Source organism: Pyrus communis, chromosome 3 (genome assembly GCF_041283825.1).
Source record: "Pyrus communis isolate YQ-2024b chromosome 3, ASM4128382v1, whole genome shotgun sequence".
In the NCBI taxonomy this organism is placed as follows: domain Eukaryota; kingdom Viridiplantae; phylum Streptophyta; class Magnoliopsida; order Rosales; family Rosaceae; genus Pyrus; species Pyrus communis.
The window spans coordinates 8,640,217-8,651,021 of record NC_142567.1 but is presented as its reverse complement, the minus strand read 5'-3'; the positions used below and the strand labels follow the sequence as shown (position 1 = coordinate 8,651,021).

Sequence of the window (10,805 nt, the reverse complement as noted above, 5' to 3'; positions counted from 1 at the left end):
AGTCTTAATCTGAAACGCTATCATGATCTTACAAATTTATTCTGTTGTGTGGTGAGCAACCAATCCTCATTGTTTGAGTCTAGTATGATGTTGTCGTCATCGTCCTCTACTTAAACCTAAACCCCAAGCCTCTCTTTCTTCCTCTCTCCCTCAACTGATCCAAGAACAGAGTCCTCCTTAAGCTCCCAAGCAACAGATTACCTAAACTCTATAGGAGCCACCAACCTCAAATCAAACCCGATGAAAAAAGATAAAGTAAAAACGTCGAATTGCAGTCCTAAGCATATGGAAAAGCTTTGAAAATGTAAATTTTTCTACGTAAAAATAAAAATTTAAGATAGGTCTAGAACCATCCTAGTCCCCTCATGAACCTGCCTCGGACTTCAATTTCTTTTGAAACTCAAAAAATATTTTTCAAAAAGCTAAGCATTAATAAGTTAACAATTATTAATTGTTAATAAAAAGAGAATAGTTGAATATTAGCTCACACTAGAATGCATAAATATGATTATTCTTTGCTCTTATTTTCTTTGAAGCTAATCATTGGTCTAAAAAGGACATGTGACCTAATTTTTAATGACAAAAACAATAATTGAAGGGGATTATTAGACCTGGCATTGGTGTCGTGTTTCTCGTGTTCATGTCGTTTTCGTGTCATACCCGATATCTTAATGGGTCGTGTCGTGTAACACCCGTTAAAATAAACGGGTAAAATGACTCGACCTGATAATATTAACAGGTAATATGACCCGACTAGTTTCCTGTTAAGGAATATATTTTTATCCAATAAATAATCAAATAATCAAATGAAAAACATAATATTAAATAAGTATATACGTACCATATTATCACATTCAAACCATAAAAAAGCATTTGTCCTTCAAGTATTACATATTTACATACCCAAAATAAGAGCATAATAATAAATAAAAAACATTAGAACATTGCAAAATATCAAATGTTCAAAAGATTTGCAAAATTAAGGGAGTTATGTTTCAAGGTTTGGAACCTTGCACATTTTCTTACAATCAAACTCTTCAATTTTCATCAATCACCATGGGAAATGGTATTGGAACTTTGACTTGATATATTGTCTTCAAGAGTTATATTGATGATATTTTCAGTGAGGCTTTCTACATTAGCAATCCCTTCTCATTTATCCTACGGCTATTATTTAAGGAAAGTCTTTAATAAATTTGTAATTAATGTAGAAGTGTGAAAAATATAGAAAAGATATATAAACACTCGTAATGACAAACTTCACAACTTTCGTAAAGGGCTTAACTTTGAAATACGACACTATAATCATATAAATCATAGATCAAAATTTAACCATCGATTGTTGTTTACATTTATACTTCATTTTTCTCACCAAATTTTGTTTTTTCAGATTTTGTTTTTTGAAAACGTGATCTATTAGAGGATATAGGAAAATGAACTGTTTGGATCGTTGACATTATGGTCAGAGTTTTATTGTTAGTGAAAATATTGCTTGATGTTTATAAAGTCTCTATAAACTATATAACATCGACTCATATTTCAATTAACAGTAAATATCAGGATGTGATATCAAAGATCCGAACTGTTCATCTTCCTACATCCCCCAGAAGATCATGTTTTCAAAAAAGAAAATTTTAAAAATGAAATTCAATATAAAGAATAAAGCCTAAACGACAATCAACGGTTAAATACAAATTTAAGGTTTATGAATTATAGGGCAGATTTCAAAGTTGACCCCTTCACGAAGATTGTAAAGCTTGTCAATACAAGTGATTGTATATTTTTTTTTTAACATTTCTTACACTTCTACAATAATTATTATTAATTTTATTACTTTTACACTCAAATAAAAAACACTATTCATGACGGTTTGGAGGGTTTTAAAAATCTAAACGATAATGTAGGTGTAACCATTGTCTACTCATGGAGGACTAATGAATCACGAGTGTTTATATATTCTTTCACATTTTTCATACTTGTAGGGATGTCTTATTGCCTATACTAATACCATACTAGTTGATTTTAATTTTGGACAACAACATGTTAAGTAAAATTTGTGACATCCCGTCCCGAGATTTTTTTTAAATGTACGTGTGAAATTACGAATTTGCCCCTAGTTCGTTTCCGTCATGTGTTTGGTTGTTCTGTGTGGTGTGGGCACGTATTGAGCCACACACACACTGACACACACTCCCTCTCCCTCTGTCTTCCCTCTGTCTTCTCCCTGACACCCTCTCTTTCTCTTTCCCATTTCCCTGAAACTGTACGGACGAACACACAACCACATCAAACGTCACAGATCGAAGAAACCAATTACATATTTGAACTCGTGAAGCTCGTGCGAGTGCAGCCATACCATTTTCAGGTAAGAAACCCGTCGTTTTCACGTTGATTCGACGATGTCCGTTTCGAGTACTGTTCATGCAAATTTAATCTAGTTAGTTTTTGGACTTTTGAAGCTTGTAGATGTCTTAGTGAGGTCCCAGGGAGCTTAGGAGTGCTTCGTTGGATGAGTTTGGACGTCGGGATCGTGGTTTTCAAAGTTGGCCGGTTTTTGGATTTCTTGGACAGGTATGATCGAGAGGTTTTTAGCTCTTAAAACTTGTCTAGATGTGTTCTACTAGTCCTAAGCTTCATTTTGGTGCAAAAATCATGGAAAAAGGTTGAAAAACGAGTGAGAAAACACGATTTGAAGATTTTCCAGTTTTCCGGCGACGGCGCCGGCGACGGCGACTGGCCGGAGAAGGAAGGGGAATATTCCGTTAAGTTTAACGGAATATTCCTAACGGCAGTGACGGCGTCAGTTAGGGAATATTCCGTCAGGTTAACGGAATATTCCTGACGGCGTCAGTTGACGCCGTCAGTGTGCAGTGCACGTGGCTGCGCGTGGGGGCGCGTGGGTCCGTGCCTAGGACGGCGCGTGGGGGCGCGTGCGTGGTCCAAAAATTATTTTAAAAATATGGGTGTGATCCTGAGGTTGTGTAGGGCACGTTGGTATATTCATTTGTCCAAATTGAGCAATGTATGAGAAGTTATTACGAGAAATTGGTTATGTGCTTTAGAATTAACGTTTTTATAGTTGTTTCGCGTATAGGTGACACGTATCCTGAGGACGAGCGTGCACACGCGAGGCAAGGGGGCTACGACCCTTCCACGTATCAGTGAGTGGGCTTTTGGTTTTCCGTATATACCTATATACTATATTTTCCCAGAATTTTATTAAATGTTAATTGTTTTATGCCATGTGTTATATTATCGTTATTCGTGCATCGATGATCATATTAGTTGCATATACATATACATATGCATATTCGGTGCTGTTGACGCACAGGTAAGTGCCAGGTAAGAGTTATGCGTATTTATGTTTCAGTAATGGGTGGAGATACGTTTGAGATACAAATGGGAATACGAACGAGCTATGATTGAGGTATAATCGTGATATGATTGAGATGTTTAGAGAGCTCATAACCTGCACCCCCGGTGTTAGTGCTCCCGCCCTGAGCAGGGCCCAGGCCTTCACGTGATGTTCACCTCCCCGCACCTTATGCTCAGCTTGGATCCAAGCTAGGTGCCCAGGCCTGTCGTACAGACCACTATAGGTGGTTCCGACTCGTAGGTGACCCGCGATTATTCGCCCAGGCTTCACGTGATCGTAGCACTTATTTACACCCCAGCCCTGTCGTACAGACCACTATAGGTGGTTCCGACTCGTGGTCAGGTTCAGATATTGAGATTGAGATTAGAGCTCTATATGCAGCCGTACAGGTCACGTTAGGTGACTCCGGCTGCCAGATTACACGATGTTGATACGATTATACCTGCGCACTTGCATATTATTACGAGATTTCGGCATGGCATATTATTGAGCACGTCTGATATATTATCGAGAATGTTGGGCATATTGAGCATGATTGTCATATATATTATACATACATGTATCTTTCTGGGAAGTATACAGGTTTTACGGCGAGGGGTTAGAAAGTATTTTATAAATGGTTTGAAAGATTTGTTTTTGCCCACTCACGCTTTTGTTTTGCGCCCCTCCAGGTTCTAGTTGAGTAGCAGTTCCGGTGGTTTCCCAGAAGGCATCTCCGGCATCTCTGACAGACACCTATCATTGTAGGGTCACCTTCGGGTGCACTACTGTCGCATCTTCTTGTTTGGACTGCTGTAGTCTTGCTCTGAACATGTAGTTTATTTACGCTAGCTCTTGTTTTAGAACTTTGTATGCTAGTATTATTAAATTTTTATTATTATTTTATTAGCTTCCGCACGTGCATATGGTACGTCACCTTCGTGTGACGGCCAGCACGCCCTGATCTCGGTTGGGGTGTGTCAGTTTGGTATCAGAGCCTAGGTTTAGCAGTCCTGTGTCTTTGTGAGTATTCTAATGGTCTTGGTGTCTTCTGTCAGAATTATGCCGCCTCGTCGGGAACCACGTCGTTCTTCTGAGCCTAATTTCCCCGATGTTGCTCAGTTGGGAGAAGTTTTTGCTACAGCCCTTCAGTCAGTATTGCGCCCTCCCCAGAGGACTCCTCTGGAGACTATGTACAATCTGAAGTTGGATAAATTTAAAGGTAATGAAGGGCATGAGGGCGCAGAGCGCTGGCTAGAACACGTAGAGAAGACCTTCCGTGTATTGCATAACCAGGGGAATCTTCCTATGGAGAGATGGGTCGAGACGACCACATGGTTTCTGGATACGGAGTCTGCAGCTTGGTGGGAGCAGGCGCTCCGTAGGTTGACTCCAGAACAGAGGACGGATTGGAATGTTTTTACGGATTTGTTCAAGAGAAGGTATGTGCCCCCTGAGTACATCGATAGGAAGAAACAGGAGTTTACTGAACTGAAGCAGCGGAAGATGTCGGCGAATGAGTACTACCGCAAGTTTACGGATTTGTCTCGTTATCATCCTGATGTCGCTGGTAATCCGGCGGAGATGCTCCGTCTCTTCCGCCAAGGTACTAAGAAGAAGTGGCGTTCTATGGCGACTGCTGTCCACAGCGAGACCTACCAGGACTACTATGAGGTGTTGTTGAGGATAGAAGATTCTGAGAATATGTCGAGCGATAGTGATGAAGAAAAAGACAGTAATCAGAAAAAGAATGATAAGGGTAAAGGTCAAGTATCGCTCGGGCCCCGCCAGACTCAGAATTTCAAGAGGGGTGGAGCTAGCTCGAGTTCTTCTAGCGGTGGTTTTAGTGCAGCTGGACAGGGAAGAGGAGGTCGGTTTGCTGGAGGCGCTCGAGGTCAGAGACAGGGCGATGGTGGTCGAAACAGAGCCCCCGTTTGCCGTAGGTGTAACAACCGGCATTTCGGCGAGTGCAGGCGTGGCAGCGGTGGTTGCTTTACGTGTGGGCAGACGGGACATAGAGCTGTGAATTGTCCCCATAATCAGCAGCAGAAACCACAGCAGACTTTTATGCCACCACCTGCACCGATCCGTCAAATTCAGGGTCCAAATAGTTATGGTCAAGCAGGTAGAGGTGGTGCCTACCACTATCAGGGTGATGTTGTCCCATATGCTCCGGGGCAATATCAGTATCCTCAGGACCCCTATTCCCAGGGTGGTTATCCCCCGTATCCTGGCAGCTATATGTCGTATCCTCCAGCGCCGGTAGGCGGTTCACAGTGGTATCAGGGAGGACAGTATCAGCAGGGTGAGTTTGCTACCAGCAGTGCTGGGTCTTCGAGACAATCGGGACAACCCAGTCAGGGGCGTGGTGCCCAGGGTCGCGGTGTTCAGGCGAGCCGAGGTCGCGGTGGACGACAACAAGGTCAGGGACGTCTTCACAATATTTCCTTGCAGGATGCTCAGAACAACCCGGACTTGATTATGGGTACGTTAAATATTCTTAGTTGTTTTGCTAGAGTCTTAATTGATTGTGGAGCTACACACTCCGTAATTTCTCATACATTTGCTCAAGTGACACAACCCCGCCCCACACCTCTAGGATACGATTTAGAGTTCGCTATGCCTAGAGGAGAGAGATATGTCGTAGATTGTGTGTACCCAGGATGTCCAGTGATTGTTGAGGGTGTAGTTTTGCCAGCTGATCTTATCCCGTTAGATATTGTTGATTTTGATGTGATTTTGGGCACAGATTGGTTACATTTCTATCGTGCCAATATTGATTGTTACGGGAAAGTAGTTACGTTTCACCGCCCTGGACTACCTGTGGTTACTTTTGTGGGTGAGCAGAGTGGGGTGAGACATGGCGTTATTTCGGCTTTGCGAGCGAAAAAGTTGTTATCTAAAGGTTGCCAAGGGTACCTGGCACATGTGGTGTTGAATGAGGCCGTTCCTGATAGAGTTGAGGATGTGAGAGTGGTCAGACACTTTCCTGATGTTTTTCCCGAGGATTTACCTGGGTTACCCCCAGATCGAGACGTGGAGTTCACTATTGAGTTGCTTCCAGGTACAAATCCTATTTCTTTGACTCCTTATCGTATGGCTCCCGCTGAGTTACGGGAATTGAAAGTTCAATTGCAAGAATTGGTGGATAAGGAATTCATTCAGCCTAGTACTTCACCTTGGGGCGCTCCAGTATTGTTTGTGAGGAAGAAAGATGGAACTTTGAGGCTGTGTATCGATTACAGGCAATTGAATCGGGTGACGATCAAAAACCGTTATCCGTTGCCACGTATTGATGATTTGTTTGACCAGCTTCGTGGTGCTTGTGTCTTCTCCAAGATTGACCTGAGGTCTGGTTATTATCAGTTGAAGATTGGCAGAGATGATGTTCCTAAGACGGCATTCAGGACTCGTTACGGCCATTACGAGTTTCTGGTTATGCCATTTGGGTTGATGAATGCACCAGCTGCTTTTATGGATTTAATGAACCGGGTATTCCAGCCATACTTGGATAGATTTGTTATTGTATTCATTGATGATATTCTAGTGTATTCTAAGTCGAAAGCAGAGCATGTTCGACATCTTACTTTGGTGTTGAAGAGGTTGAGGGAACACCAATTGTATGCCAAGTTTAGTAAGTGCCAGTTTTGGCTAGACCAAGTTGCGTTTTTGGGGCACATCATTTCGGCTCAGGGTATTTTGGTGGACCCTCAGAAAATCGCAGCTGTGGATAGTTGGGAACAACCGCGAACCGTCACTGAGGTGAGAAGTTTCCTTGGTTTGGCGGGTTATTATCGGAGATTCGTTAAGGATTTTTCGGTGATTGCCCTGCCACTGACGAGATTAACGAGAAAGGATGTTAAAATTGAGTGGGATGATAGGTGTGAGCAGAGTTTCCAGCAGTTAAAACATTGTCTCACTCATGCACCAGTTTTGGCACTCCCGGACGATAGTGGTGATTTCGAAGTATATAGTGATGCTTCCTTGAATGGTCTGGGATGTGTATTGATGCAACATGGTAGGGTAATTGCTTATGCTTCGCGGCAGTTGAAACCCCACGAGTTGAATTACCCTACACATGATTTGGAGTTGGCTGCTATCATTTTTGCGTTGAAATTGTGGAGACACTATCTTTATGGGGAAAAGTGTAGGATCTTTACAGATCACAAGAGTCTTCAATATCTTTTTACTCAGAGGGAACTTAATCTTCGTCAACGGAGGTGGTTGGAGTTGCTCAGCGATTACGATTGCACGATTGATTATCACCCGGGTCGTGCGAACGTAGTGGCTGATGCACTTAGCAGGAAGTCTCAGGGCCGCATTAATGCATTGTACGCTAGTCGTATTCCTCTTTTGGCGGACTTGCGTGCTACAGGTGTGAAGTTAGAAGCGGAAGACCGAGATATGGCTTTACTTGCTAATTTCCAAGTTAGGCCGATACTTGTTGATCGGGTGCTTGAAGCTCAGGTAGCTGACCATGACACTCAAGAATTAATTCAAGCCCGAGAGCAAGGAAGGAGGCGAGACCTCCGAGTTCGTGAATCTGATGGCATGTTGATGCAAGAGGGCAGGTTGTTCGTGCCTAATAATGAAGATTTAAAGAAGGAAATTCTCGATGAAGCACATATTTCGGCTTACGCCATGCATCCAGGAGCTACTAAAATGTACCATACAATTCGACCATTTTATTATTGGCCGGGTATGAAGAGGGAGATAGCTGAATATGTGAGCAGATGTGCTGTTTGTCAGCAGGTTAAAGCGGAAAGGAAAAAGCCGTTTGGGCTGTTACAGCCGCTTCCCGTTCCAGAGTGGAAATGGGAAAATATTACCATGGATTTTGTGTACAAGCTCCCGCGTACACATAATGGTTTTGATGGCATTTGGGTAATCGTGGATCGGCTCACTAAGTCGGCACATTTTATTCCAGTGAGAGAGAAGTATTCTTTGAGCCGTCTAGCGGAGTTATTTATCTCGAAGGTGGTGAAGTACCATGGTGTCCCTGTGAGTATTGTTTCGGATCGTGATCCACGATTTACATCGAAGTTTTGGGTAGCTTTTCAGGAAGCTTTGGGCACGAGACTACTTTACAGTACAGCATACCATCCGCAGACAGACGGACAGTCAGAGAGGACTATTCAGACCTTGGAGGATATGTTACGAGCTTCGGTGCTACAGTTTAGTGATGCTTGGCACCAACGGTTAGACCTGATGGAATTTGCCTATAACAACAGTTTCCATTCGAGTATTGGCGTGACGCCATTCGAAGCGTTGTATGGTAGGTCTTGTCGCACACCATTGTGTTGGTCGGAGATTGGCGAGAGAGTTCTAGTGGGTCCGGAGATTGTTGAGGAGACTATGCAGAATGTTCAGGTGATTAAGTCTAACCTGAAAGCAGCCCAGGACAGGCAAAAGAGTTTAGCAGATCGGCATGCTACGAACAGAGTATACAAGGTTGGAGATTGGGTATTCCTGAAGCTTTCACCGTGGAGAGGTGTTGTGCGGTTTGGAAAGAAAGGAAAGTTGAGTCCCAGGTATATCGGACCATACGTGGTCACGGAGCGTGTTGGTGAGGTAGCTTACAGATTGGAGTTGCCTCCGGAATTGGCTAGAGTACATAACGTTTTTCACGTGTCTATGCTCCGACATTATGTTGCAGATCCGTCTCACGTGATACCTCCTCAACCGTTAGAGATTAATCTAGACTTGACGTATGACGAGGAACCAGTGACGATACTAGATTGGAAGGAGAAGGTTCTAAGGAACAAGACGGTGAATTTAGTAAAAGTTTTGTGGAGAAATCACTCAATCGAAGAAGCTACGTGGGAGACAGAAGATCGGATGAGGGATTTGTATCCTCGATTGTTCTTTGGCTACTAAGGGTTGTTGTTAGGTTGTTTTGAATTTCGGGACGAAATTCTAGTAAGGTGGGTAGGTTGTGACATCCCGTCCCGAGATTTTTTTTAAATGTACGTGTGAAATTACGAATTTGCCCCTAGTTCGTTTCCGTCATGTGTTTGGTTGTTCTGTGTGGTGTGGGCACGTATTGAGCCACACACACACTGACACACACTCCCTCTCCCTCTGTCTTCCCTCTGTCTTCTCCCTGACACCCTCTCTTTCTCTTTCCCATTTCCCTGAAACTGTACGGACGAACACACAACCACATCAAACGTCACAGATCGAAGAAACCAATTACATATTTGAACTCGTGAAGCTCGTGCGAGTGCAGCCATACCATTTTCAGGTAAGAAACCCGTCGTTTTCACGTTGATTCGACGATGTCCGTTTCGAGTACTGTTCATGCAAATTTAATCTAGTTAGTTTTTGGACTTTTGAAGCTTGTAGATGTCTTAGTGAGGTCCCAGGGAGCTTAGGAGTGCTTCGTTGGATGAGTTTGGACGTCGGGATCGTGGTTTTCAAAGTTGGCCGGTTTTTGGATTTCTTGGACAGGTATGATCGAGAGGTTTTTAGCTCTTAAAACTTGTCTAGATGTGTTCTACTAGTCCTAAGCTTCATTTTGGTGCAAAAATCATGGAAAAAGGTTGAAAAACGAGTGAGAAAACACGATTTGAAGATTTTCCAGTTTTCCGGCGACGGCGCCGGCGACGGCGCCGGCGACGGCGACTGGCCGGAGAAGGAAGGGGAATATTCCGTTAAGTTTAACGGAATATTCCTAACGGCAGTGACGGCGTCAGTTAGGGAATATTCCGTCAGGTTAACGGAATATTCCTGACGGCGTCAGTTGACGCCGTCAGTGTGCAGTGCACGTGGCTGCGCGTGGGGGCGCGTGGGTCCGTGCCTAGGACGGCGCGTGGGGGCGCGTGCGTGGTCCAAAAATTATTTTAAAAATATGGGTGTGATCCTGAGGTTGTGTAGGGCACGTTGGTATATTCATTTGTCCAAATTGAGCAATGTATGAGAAGTTATTACGAGAAATTGGTTATGTGCTTTAGAATTAACGTTTTTATAGTTGTTTCGCGTATAGGTGACACGTATCCTGAGGACGAGCGTGCACACGCGAGGCAAGGGGGCTACGACCCTTCCACGTATCAGTGAGTGGGCTTTTGGTTTTCCGTATATACCTATATACTATATTTTCCCAGAATTTTATTAAATGTTAATTGTTTTATGCCATGTGTTATATTATCGTTATTCGTGCATCGATGATCATATTAGTTGCATATACATATACATATGCATATTCGGTGCTGTTGACGCACAGGTAAGTGCCAGGTAAGAGTTATGCGTATTTATGTTTCAGTAATGGGTGGAGATACGTTTGAGATACAAATGGGAATACGAACGAGCTATGATTGAGGTATAATCGTGATATGATTGAGATGTTTAGAGAGCTCATAACCTGCACCCCCGGTGTTAGTGCTCCCGCCCTGAGCAGGGCCCAGGCCTTCACGTGATGTTCACCTCCCCGCACCTTATGCTCAGCTTGGAT

The 10,805-nt window shown here is 43.3% G+C and overlaps 1 protein-coding gene across 1 annotated transcript; it reads left to right on the top strand.

The window, feature by feature from the left end:
• The first annotated feature begins 4,417 nt into the window (after positions 1–4,417).
• On the top strand, positions 4,418–10,411 carry LOC148697861 (uncharacterized). Its single transcript, XM_088690235.1, has 2 exons — positions 4,418–5,840; positions 10,341–10,411. The coding sequence occupies exons 1-2, from the start codon at positions 4,418–4,420 to the stop codon at positions 10,409–10,411; spliced, it is 1,494 nt and encodes a 497-aa protein (XP_088546361.1).
• The last annotated feature ends 394 nt before the right edge of the window (positions 10,412–10,805 follow it).